The sequence below is a fragment of the Lithobates pipiens genome, unplaced genomic scaffold (assembly GCF_037356315.1).
Source record: "Lithobates pipiens isolate NorthernLeopardFrog02 unplaced genomic scaffold, aLitPip1_a1.2 Scaffold_8, whole genome shotgun sequence".
Classification (NCBI taxonomy): Eukaryota; Metazoa; Chordata; class Amphibia; order Anura; family Ranidae; genus Lithobates; species Lithobates pipiens.
Window position 1 is genome coordinate 416025128 of NW_027507903.1, and position 13167 is coordinate 416038294.

A 13167-nucleotide genomic window follows, 5' to 3' on the forward strand; every position below is an offset into this window, starting at 1 on the left:
AAGTAGAGACTCTGAGTGCCACTGTTGCACTGCAAAGATTTTTATTCCATCTAAAATTTCATTAGTCTTGGATTTTTAGTGCAGTTTCACTGATCAAGACTGCAGTGTACCATAACATATCACATTTCTGAGTGTTCTCTTTTATATTGGATAACTCAGCTTAAAATTAAGATGAAAAATTGTTTAGATTAACATTTCCATTTGGATGCATGAAGGAGACTTTAAGAAAATAACCAACCATGCAGTACTATGGAGGAAGAAAGACAATGACAAGGCAGGTACTATATTGTTTTATTTATTTTGCATTTAAGAATATTTTTGCTCAGCTCCATTATTCCGTACCTGAAGAATTGAAGAAGGGATCTACTATAGGAAATATAGCAAAGGATCTAGGGTTAAATGCAAAGGAATTGTCACTACGGAATTTTCACATTGTCTTAAGAGGCAAAACACAACATTTTTTAGTTAATTCAGAAAATGGAGACTTGTATGTTATGGATAGAATTGACAGAGAAGGGCTATGTGGAACAAAACTAAACTGTTTCATAAGCTTTGAAGCTGTGATTGAAAATCCTTTACACTTGTATACAGTGAAAGTGGAAATTCAGGATGTAAATGACAATGCACCAAGTTTCTCAAAGGATGTTTTTGACATAGCAATCAGTGAATCTGCTCTACCTGGAGTACGCCTTTCTTTGGGACCTGCGCAGGATCCTGATATTGGTTCTAATTCTGTGCAGAGATATACAATTGATGAAAACATATACTTTTCACTTGGAGAAATGACTGCTTCTGATGGAATAAAATATCCAGAGCTCATTTTGGAAAAGTCTTTGGATAGAGAAAAACAAAGTATTTATAGATTAACTTTAACTGCTTCAGATGGAGGTCAGCCTTCTAAAACAGGCACTGCTTACATTAATGTCAAAATCCTTGATGTAAATGATAACTTTCCAAAATTTGATAAAGACACCTATGAAATTCATTTGACTGAAAATGTCCCAATAGGTTTTGTTGTTCTGCAGTTAAATGCAACTGATAAAGATGAGGGATCCAATGCAGAAATTACATATTCCTTCAGCAATGTTCCTGAAACTGCTCACAACACTTTTAGAATAGATTCAAGAAATGGAAGCATAAAAGTAATACGAGATATTGACTTTGAGGTCACAGAAGAATATAAGATGATTGTAGAAGCTAAAGATGGTGGTGGACTTGCCACTCAATGCAAAATATCAATTCAAATTACAGATACCAATGACAACGCTCCTGAAATAACTATCACATCTGTCTCAGCTACAGTTCCAGAGGACTCTCCACCAGATACAATTATAGCATTAATTAATGTTCATGACTTGGACACCGGTGAGAATGGAGAAGTAGTTTGTGAAATATCTGACACGTTACCCTTTAAATTAATATTATCATCTGCTAGTTACTATAAATTGGTGACAACAGAAAACATTGACAGAGAGACAACATCTCAATATAACATAACAATTAAAGCTCTGGATAATGGATCTCCTCAGTTATCCACCAACATAACCTTTCAGCTAGGTGTGTCTGACGTGAATGATAATATGCCCATATTTGATCAAACAAATTATATTGTTTATGTTCAGGAAAATAACCCACAAGGAATTTCAATATATAGAATTCTTGCTTCAGATCATGATATTAATGACAATTCTAAAATCAGTTATTCCATTCTCATTAGTAACATAGATGGCATTCCAGTATCTTCCTATATATCAATTAACTCAGTGACTGGTGTTCTTTATGCCCAGAGATCTTTTGACTATGAACAGTTACGGGAGTTTGAGTTTCAAGTAATGGCTAAAGACAGCGGGTCTCCTTCTCTTAGCAGTAATGCTGCTGTGAAGATTTGTATTATTGATAAAAATGATAATGCTCCCAAGATTCTCTACCCATCACAAGACACCGAAGAATCATTGTTTGAGTTTATTCCTCATTCTGCTGAGAAAGGATATCTAGTGACCAAAGTGATTGCGGTTGATAATGACTCTGGACACAATGCCTGGCTCTCTTATCACTTTTTACAGGCTGCTGATCCGTCCTTATTTATGATAAGTCAACGGACAGGGGAAATAAAAATAGGAAGAGACCTTAAAGACATGGATTCTTTAAGCCAAAAGATTGTGGTTTTAGTGAAGGACAACGGACAACCTTCATTGTCATCCACAGTTACACTGAGCTTGGTGGTTGCAGAAAATTTTCAACAAGTTGTACCCGAAATAAGACGACACCCTGGTAGTATTGAAACATCTTCGAATACAACCTTCTACTTAATAGTCTCAATATGTACCATCTCCTTTCTGTTTATGGTTACAGTGATTCTAACAGTTATTTTTAAGTGCAAAAAATCTAGCACTCCAACATCTTTTCAAACTTTCAATAGAAATGTGTATCCTCAGTTCACACTGGGATGTCCCTCTGAGATCAGTGATGCAAGTTTACCCTTCCCTTTCTCATACGATGTGTGTGTGACTCTTGACTCAAAGCAGAATGAAATTGCTTATCTGAAGCCAGTACAGAATGTTCCTACAGACAACCTCATTGATACTGATGATTTAACAGTTACGACTGAACCTCCAAAGGACAGTCTTACAGCAGCTTCTGTCATCCAGGTAAAAAATATTTACTAACTGATAATTGTACACTTCTTTATTGTGCATTTAATGTAATGGTTTTCAGTTCTTCTATGTTTCCTGTTATGAGAGTGAACATCTGTTAATTCTTGCCTTTCAAAAGATTTAAAGAGAGCCATTAAACTAAAAAAAAAAAAACTTTGTAAATTTAAATGTAAAACGAGGTATTATACCTTATAGCAGCAGCTATAATTTGTACAAGCACGTACATTTTTACATAACTGTTCGATCCTACCATTTGTCTTCAGTTCACCAACTAGCTGCTGGTGGCAACCCAATAGCAGTCATTTCTCTGGTTGTAGCATTGACATTGTGCATGCTCTGCCATTGTACTCAGAGAAATATGTTCACTTATTTTTATTCTCTGCATGCACCCCATGTGACACTTTTCATCAGTTTTGACTCCAGCACCTAGACTAACATGTCCACACTGTCGCCCCCCTGAGACTCATATGATTACCATGCCATATAGCGTGGCAGATCTAGCAGGGATGATTGATAGAGGCTTCTTCTCCCAGCTACCCCATGTAGACAAACAAACCTCAAGCTTGAGGAGTGTGATTTTCAGCAGCTCCTCCAATAAGCTTCAGTGCCAGTCTATTATCAGTGAGATATTAGATGTTGTCTGTAATGAGCTACCATGTCCGAATACTGTTATTTAAGTCATAGTCTAATAACAGTAGCATGCAATTACACTATTTATACAGTATATCTGTCCTTTTGTTTTTTTGCACATCAGTCCAGGTTTTTCTTGTAATGTTATACATATTAATTTTTTTTCATAAGAGCAGAATAGGTACAGCTTTCTAGGAACAAAAGATACAAAATCCAAGCAAATCATATAATTACCAGTGAGATGATATAGAAGGGACAGGGCATCTTACAAGATTGGCGTTTTCCATTGTAGGATTCCTTGGTTAATATGGAAAGTGAGAATAAGAAGCCAAATATATTGTCCATGAAAAATATTATCGGCTGATCCATGGCTACCCATGTGATATTAATGTAGGTAACCTAGAAGAAGGAGAATGTGTAGAGGGAGAGTTGGAAAAAGGAGAGAGCCAGAGTATAGGGCAAGATGATAGAGAGTGAAAAAGCAAGGGTAATGTGTTACATTGGGCATACAGCTGTGAAAGATTGATCAATATAGGAAATAGTACTAACCTTTGTTGAGTACAGGTTTTATTAATTTGAAGTGGGAGTATCAAGTTTATAAAGGTAACATATATTACATTCAAAATAAACTAGGGTTTTTTGCCATGCCTTCTATTGCATTTGGTGACCTATTCTAAGGATTATACTGATAAAAATGGATTTCATTGGACATCACATAAAACAATTACATTACTAGTCTTTAACTGCACATAAAATGAATCGTACCTACAACATACAATCATGATGTCAATATTGTACAAAGATTTGGGCCAACATAATTCTTAGGCAGTGGTCTTGGAGAGACTGAAAACTGATATTTTTCAGAAAGACGCACTGGTCATGCAACACTGAAAATTTTAATTACTGGCCCATGTTGTGCAGATTTCCATCATTATTTCATTAATGTTTTGCTAGTGTGTTGGGTGTGGGGATACAGTAATTAACATGTTATATTTATTTTCATCCTCAACAGATTGGCAACAAACTCCACCTATATCTTTATAGCACACATAGACCATTAACATCTCAATGTGTGCTATTTTCAGTTTTTTTTTATACTATTGCAGTATCTTAAGTATGTTTACAGTGGCTTGAAACAAACCTCTGAGGGCTTCACAGAATAGCTGTATTTATACTAAGATTAAATTACTCATAGGTGAACTCTATTTACTAATTAGGTGACTTCTGAAGGCAATAGGTTTCCCTAGATTTTAGTTAGGCTTCATATACAAGGAATGTTTTTACAACCTCTCCTGAATGATTTGACAGATAGTAACCCACGTTTAAAATGTCCATTTTGCTGCGTTTACTAGTCGTGTTTAGAGACGTTTTGTCGTGTTTTGCCGCATTTGTGTGTATATATATATATATATATATATATATATATATATATATATATATGTATATATATATATATATATATATATATATATATATATATATATATATATATATATATATATATATATATATATTCATATATATTTAAAACATTTTCAAAATAGCCAAAAATGAAAAACACTTGTAAAAGAAATGCGGCTAAATGTGAGTTACTGCGTTTAGCTGTGTTTAGAAGCGTTTGGCGCTTGAAATGCCTCTAAACTCTTTTTTGCGTTTTCTAAACTCAACTGCCTAGAAACTACTATAAACGACCCTGTGTACATGTACTGTTAGGATAACATAGAGGAGAGTTCAGGAGCAATTGAAAAAAATGCCCAGCTGCTCTTAAACATCCGTTTAGCAGCAGCAGTGTACGTGAGGCCTTAGGGGTATCAGAGTAAAGGGGGCTGTATACAAGATATTTATTTGTAAAACATTTTGAAAACCATTTATCCTTTTCCTTTCACTTCACAATTATGTAGCACTTTATGTTGGTCTATAAAAATCCCAATAACATTTATTTTTTTGGTTGTGACATGACGCAATGTGGAATATTTCAAGGGGTATGCTTACTTTTTCAAGGCACTGTACATTCTTTGGAGCTTTCACTTATGAATTTCAGCCTTCCTATTTAACAAAACTGCACTGCAAATCAGAGAGCAGAGCCGGTGCATGTAGTATGCAGATACATAATTTTTATATATAAAATACTAACACACATTGATAACATTAATATCATGTAAATATGCATTTATAAGAGTATGTGCACACACTTTCCTGCTCATTTTCTAATATTTCCTAGTGAAATAACTCGGTTTGCCAGAGACGCAAAAGTTGCACTCATCTTCTTATTAGAAAGAATGGAATTCTTTATAAACATAGTATCAGGCAAACACTCTGTTGCTACTGTCTTTTTGTAAAATATTATTTTTCTATAAAAAAATTAAGAAAATAATATGAAACATCAGTTTATAAATCTGTAAACTTTCCCTGAATATGTTATTAACTGCAAACAAATTATTGTTTCCATTAGAACACAGGGAAACGCGGAACAGCAGTAAATATATCCTTAGACTAAAACATTAGCAAGTAAAATAAATGAATAAATTCTAGACTTTAATGATTATGTTGTGGCAGTTTGTTTATGTTTCTGTAATTCAATAACAGCACATTTTATTTTGCAAATACCAGAAGTAAATACATCATTCGTATGTTATTAGTTGTCATCCTAAAGTTCCAAAGTGTGCATTGGGCCCCTTTCAAATATGCTGTCCGATCAAGTCCACCTGTCCATTTTTCAGATGGACACGATTGGACGCTTCATTCACCTCTATGGAACAATGAATGTCAGCGGTGACATGCCCACTGACATCTGCCGCTATCCGATCCGATCCTGTCTGCCAATCAAGACGGATGGAGATCTTTTTTCCATCCGTCTGGTGGATCAGATCGGTTGGGGTCGGATCAAAATGGCCATAGAGGATCTCCCCATAGAGGAGAGCGGGGCTCTGACAGGTGTGTCTGACCTGTCATCCACCTGCTTAGCAGAGATCAATGGATCGATCTCCACTGAGCAAGCGGAGTCCGTCAAAATGGACAACCCCATGCGAAAGGGTCCTTATACATTTCAAATTAGGGTGAAGTACTTTCTTGTAAAACAGTTCATTCTACACTATAGAATTCTATAATATATTTCTAAGCATGAGAACAAAATTGTAATATATTATAATTTACTAGTCCTTAGATGTGGTAGTTTCATTTTTTTTATTTTTTCCATTTTCACCTGTTGATTCTGGTAGTTACAAACATTCTGATCTATGGGTAAAAAGGCTCTTTCAATGAACGGAAGCTACCGGTATGTAGGAATGAAAGGAATAGAGAACACCTCTTCTCTCCTTTTCTCTATAAGACAGGATTGAGGTGCCTGTAGTCCATAGAGATATCTGGGAAAATAATTAGTGATGTTTAGAAGAGGCAGAGAGCACAGGTGGTTTTCATTTAACACAGGGGTGTCCAAACTTTTTTCAAAGTGGGTCGGATTTGATGAAGTGAACATGCCTGAGGGCCGACCATTTTGCCTGACATTCTTCGAACCATTGAAAATTCGGTCTAAGTGTGTCCATCCGAGCACTAATACACTGCCCAACAAGAATTCTCTTGCCTTTGTCGCACTCGTTCCCAACACACAGACGAATGCTCTGCACTTTAGGGGGCACCGTTAATTCTTAATGGTACCCCACACATTGGAAAATGTAGGGTGCTTTTGGTGCAGTGCAATAAAAAAAAAAAAAAAAAAGCTTGGGAACTTCTTTCCCAGCATTTTTGTGAGTAGGGAAGTCCATTGAAATTAATGCGCTGCCCTACACACAGTACACAGCCACACAGATGTTGCATTTACAGGCTTAAAACAGGTGGTGAGGAGGCAACCTAATGCCTCTTTACCGCTATTCAAATGCCTCTGAAAAGAGATCTGTGCATGGGTTGCTTTTCAGAGGAGCAGCAGTCCTGGCTAATATCACACACAAGCCCTACAAAAGCAGTTTTGATGGTATAAGAATGGGGGGAGGGGGGTCCGGATTAAAAGTAACATACACACAGACACAAGCACACAAATGCAGGCACACATACAGACAAATGCACGCCGCACACACATACAGACATATATGCACACACATACAGACATACATACAGACACATGTGCACACACACATACACACACACATACATACAGACATACATACACATACTTACAGACACATACAGAAATACATACAGACACACATGCACACACATACAGACATACAGACACATGTGCACACACACGTACATACAGACATATATACAGACACACACATACACACACAGACATACATACATAAATGCACACACATACAGACACATGTGCACACACACATACATACAGACACATGTGCACACACACATACATACAGACACATGTGCACACACACATACATACAGACACATGTGCACACACACATACATACAGACACATGTGCACACACACATACAGACACATGTGCACATACACACACACATACAGACATACATGCACACAAATACAGACACATGCATACACATACATACACACATACAGACATACATGCACACAAATACAGACACATGCATACACATACATACACACACATGAATAAAGGCCTTTTTAACACTAATCTAGCTTGTAGTACAGTACCTTTGCAGCTTCCTCATTCATTTTCATGTAGGGGGAAGCAGAGAGCACAGCACAATCCTCTGCACTTTACTTTCAGTTTTGAAGCTCACGGAGCTTCTCACAGTGCCGGGGATCGGCTGATCTGACAGCCCTGATCCCGCAGCACAATAAATTGAGAAAGACCAGGCGGGCCGTTCAAAACCGGACCGCGGGCCGCAATTGGCCCGCGGGCCGGACTTTGGACATGCCTGATTTAACAGATATAACACAATTCTTTCAATGGTATATTTAAAAGGATTAAAGTGAGCATATAGGCAAAATTAATTGTCATGCCCTGAACACAACAAAACTGTGGATATTTTCCCAAGGATGTTGGCTCAAACTTGTCTTGCATACACACAGTCACACAAATGTTGTCGGAAATTCTGAACGTCAAGAATACGGTGACGCACAACACGTACGACGAGCCGCGAAAAATTAAGTTTAATGGCCAAGCTCTTCTGCTTGATTCCGAGCATGCATGGACTTTTGTGTGTCGGACTTATGTACACACGCTCGGAATTTCCAACAACAAGTTTTGTTGTTGGAAAATGTGGGAACCTGCTCTCAAACATTTGTTGGCGGAAATTCCGACAACAGATGTTCTATGGAGCATACACATTGTTGGACTTTCCGACAACAAGCTCACATCCAACATTTGTTGTCGGAAAATCCTATTGTGTGTACAGGGCATTAGGGTTACTACACACTTTAGACTAAATTAGCCACCAATGGAATAGCAAAGGAAAACAGTAAAACTGAAAAAAAAAAATCTTACACATCGGCTAATTTCTGATATGATTTTTTGCTGTCTATCTATAAAATAGACAGTCGGTCATTGCAGTGTATAAGTTAAAGCTAACCACAAGATTTTTGACCTGCATGCTAAATAATGTTTTTTGTACTTCTGACACTGTACTACTAACATTTAGAGGACTTCTTAGAATTAATTTTTCTTCATTTGTTGACAGTCTACTATACTTTAAAGAAAAATAAATACATAAATTATATATATATATATATATATATATATATATATATATATACACTGTGATACTTCAGAAATGTAATGATGCAGATTTGTAAAGTTACAGAAAGGCTATGAGGCATAAATGATATATTCCTCTTTAAACACAAACCCCATCTAAAGAAGTCCTATGAATACTATGATTCCAGAAACATCATAAACATACAGCGGCAGGCTACCTCAGAAAAGACTTAGACATATAAACGGTATGTGATTCTTATTGTTATAGACATTAGGGTCCCTGAAAAATGTATGTGCCATTTTATATACCCACTGTACATTTTTTAAATAATTTGAATTCTGTAATGTATGAAGTTATTTTGTTCTGTTTGTATCTACAACATATCCTATCAAATTAACAGTGAGGGTATAGTGGGGTTATTGTTTGCTAGTCATGTAGAGCAATATTTAGGCTTACTTCATACGTTTATGAGTACTTTTTTTTATAGATGTTATAAATATACATCAGTAGATACAAATACATTAGTAGAAAGTAGCAACTTTATTTTCTACAAAATGGTTCAGGTTCATTTTGTTTTAGTTAGTTTAATTAGTTTAGTTTTGGAAGCATGATAAAAGTAAAATATTATATAATATAGCTGTGGTTATTGAGGTATTGCAATTAAAGAAATGTAATGTGTTAGGAATATTGGTGCAGTTCCACATTCATACTCTAAGTGACACTGTTGGACTAAGATTGTACTCCAGTGTACAGTTTTTAAAAGACACCTGATTTAAAATACAGTGTCATTGCAGATCTGCAAGAGTAGACACAGCAGGATTTTCTACTCTACTCTTTATCTGGACTTTTTGCTTGTGCATGGGTATTAGGATGGATATTAGTTACAAATTTTACCACTGCTAATGAATTAATGTTGGATCAGGTCCTTTTATTGGCTTCAGTCAAATTTCAGAATCCTGAGAGAGAAGACAGCTAAAAGAGATAAAAATGAAACCAACATTGCAGGTAGTATTTATACTCTCTTTCTTTATATCTAAACATATTTATGCTCAGCTTCACTATGTCATACCTGAAGAACTGAAACAAGGATCTCCTATAGGAAACATTGCAAAAGATTTGGGATTGAATGCAAAGGAATTATCACAGAGACATTTCCATGTGATCACACAAGGTAAAATACAATATTTTAGTGTTAATCTGGACAATGGGGAGTTATATATTGCAGAAAAAATAGACAGGGAAATACTATGTGGGACAAAACTGACCTGTATAATAAGCTTTGAAGCCGTAATAGAAAATCCTTTACATCTGTACACAATTAAGGTGGAAATACAGGATGTGAATGACAATCCTCCTAGTTTTTCAAAAAATGTTTTTGACATAGTGATTAGTGAATCTGCATTACCTGGAGTGCGTCTTAGTTTGGGCCGTGCACAGGATCCTGACCTTGAAGATAATTCTGTGCAAAGATATACATTAAGTAACAATGACTATTTTGCACTAGAAGAAAGAGTGGCTTCAGATCTGGAGCTTATTTTAGAAAAATCCCTGGACAGAGAAAAACAAGGTCTTTATGAACTGATTTTGACTGCTTGGGATGGTGGAGTACCTCCAAAGACAGGGAATGCTCTTATTAAGATTATTGTTCATGATGTAAATGATAACTTTCCAAAGTTTACGAAGAACACCTATCAAATAAGCATCAAAGAAAATGCTCCAACTGGATTTCCTGTTTTACAGTTAAATGCTGTTGATGAAGATGAAGGTTCTAATGCACAAATTACATACTCATTTCGTGATATTCCTGTAAATGCACGTCATATCTTTACTATAGATTCTGTAAATGGAGACATCACTTTGATTGGGAATCTGGACTATGAAGTTACTGAAAGTTATGAGATCACAGTGGAAGCCAAAGATGGTGGAGGCTTTGCTGCTCATTGCAAAGTATCAATACTGATTACTGATATCAATGACAATGCTCCTGAAATGTTGATCACATCTCTTTCATCCACAGTTCCAGAAGACTCTCAACCAGATACAGTTATAGCATTAATTCGTGTTCAAGATTTGGATAGTGGGGAGAATGGCGAGGTCACATGTGAAATTTCTGACAACTTGTTCTTTAAGCTAATATTATCATCTTCCAGTTACTATAAACTTTTAACTTCAATAAATCTGGACAGAGAAAGAACACCAGAATACAATATTTTGATTAGAGCATTTGATAATGGTTCTCCTCAACTTTCAACCAACAAAACTATTCATTTGACTGTGTTAGATGTAAATGATAACCCGCCGATTTTTGGGAGGGCAAGTTATATAGTATGTATTCAAGAAAATAATCTACAAGGCACCTCAATACATAGTCTTCATGCATCAGACGATGACATCAATGAAAATGCTAAAATTAGTTACTCGATTATTAGTGATGACATAGAAGGTATTCCAGTATCATCATATGTTTCTATAAATTCAGTATCTGGGATTATTTATGCTCAGAGATCATTTGACTATGAACAGTTACGTGAGTTTCAGTTCCAGGCGATGGCTAAAGACAGCGGATCACCACCACAAAGCAGCAATGTCACAGTAAGGATATGTATCATTGATAAGAATGATAATACTCCCAAAATTCTGTACCCATCACCAGACACTGAGGAATCAGCATTATTTGAATTTATCCCTCACTCTGCTGAGAAAGGTTATCTAGTGACTAAAGTAATAGCAGTGGATGCTGACTCTGGACATAATGCATGGCTTTCTTATCACTTACTGCAAATTCCTGATCCGACCTTATTCATAATTGGTCAACACAACGGTGAAATCAAAGTAGGAAAAAACCTTCCAGATACAGATTCTATTAGACAGAAAATGGTGGTTATGGTAAAGGACAATGGAGTTCCATCCCTGTCATCTACTGTCACCTTGAATATAGTTGTTGCTGATCATTTTCAGCAAATTGCACCAGAGATAAAACACCAGCCAAGTTATTCTGATTCATCCAATATGACATTTTATCTTGTTGTTTCCATAGCTATGATTTCGCTTTTGTTTATTGTAACAGTGATAATTATAGTCATTTATAAGTGTAGAAAAACAAATATTTCCACAACCTTTGGAACAGTAGGTAGGAATGTGTACCCTCAATTCACCTTGGGATGTCCTTCTGAGATCAGTGATACAAGTTTACCTTTTCCATTCACATATGATGTGTGTGTGACTCTTGACTCAAAGCAGAATGAAATTGCATATCTCAAACCAGCCCAGAATGTTCCCATAGACAATCTCATAGACACAGGTGATTCAATAGTAGAAAACCATACTGCAGAAGTAGGAACCCAACAGGTAAGACATTTTATTACTTTCAGATAAACACATTTTGTTTTTAAATGCATTAAATAGAAAATCACCTTGACTGAGTTAAAATATGTAAATAACAGTTGTATGGGCAGACTTGTTGGGGCCTTTAAATGTCCAAACACTTGTTTATGTATATGAAAATTCATAAATCTTTATATTTACAACAAACCTTCTTTATACAGTAATATCGTTTACAAAGAAAGTGTTTGGTTACTATTGTGTAATGATGAAAAATATATTTCTAAAATTCCTAGAGTATCTTTAACCACTTTCAGACCGGACCAATTTGCTGGTCAAAGACCAGACCACTTTTTGCGATTCGGCACTGCGTCGCTTTAACTGAAAATTGCGCAGTCGTGCGACGTGGCTTCCAAACAAAATTGACGTCCTTTTTTTCCCACAACTAGAGCTTTCTTTTGGTGGTATTTGATCACCCCTGCGGTTTTTATTTTTTGCGTTATAAACAAAAATATAGCGACAATTTTGAAAAAAACGCATTATTTTTTCCTTTTTGTTATAATAAATATCCCCCAAAAATATATAAAAAAACATTTTTTTCCCTCAGTTTAGGCCGATACGTATTCTTCTACATATTTTTGGTAAAAAAAATCGCAGTAAGTGATTATTGATTGGTTTGCGCAAAAGTTATAGCGTTTACAAAATAGGGATAGTTTTATAGCATTTTTATTAATAATTTTTTATTATTTTTTTTAGTAGTAATGGCGGCGATCAGCGATTTTTATTGTGACTGCGACATTGTGGGGGACCCATCGGACATTTTTGACACATTTTTGGGATCATTGTCATTTATACAGTAATCACTGCTATATAAATGCAGTGATTCCTGTGTAAATGACACTGGCAGTGAAGGGGTTAACCAGTG

At 35.8% G+C, this 13167-nt stretch overlaps 1 protein-coding gene across 6 annotated transcripts in view; it reads left to right on the forward strand.

Moving 5' to 3' along the window:
* The window catches only part of LOC143964452 (protocadherin gamma-C5-like), a 568154-nt gene that overhangs the window by 88702 nt on the left and 466285 nt on the right, over positions 1-13167 (forward strand). For 2 of the 6 annotated variants that reach the window (XM_077474228.1, XM_077474229.1), the window contains exon 1: positions 114-2648. The exons of 3 other annotated variants lie outside the window; for them this stretch is intronic. In XM_077474228.1, coding sequence (XP_077330354.1) covers positions 240-2648 — 2409 coding nt within the window. In that variant the 5' untranslated portion in view covers positions 114-239. Of the gene's footprint in view, positions 1-113; positions 2649-9711; positions 12270-13167 lie in introns of those variants that run through there. One more of the 6 variants, XM_077474231.1, reaches the window with a different exon arrangement.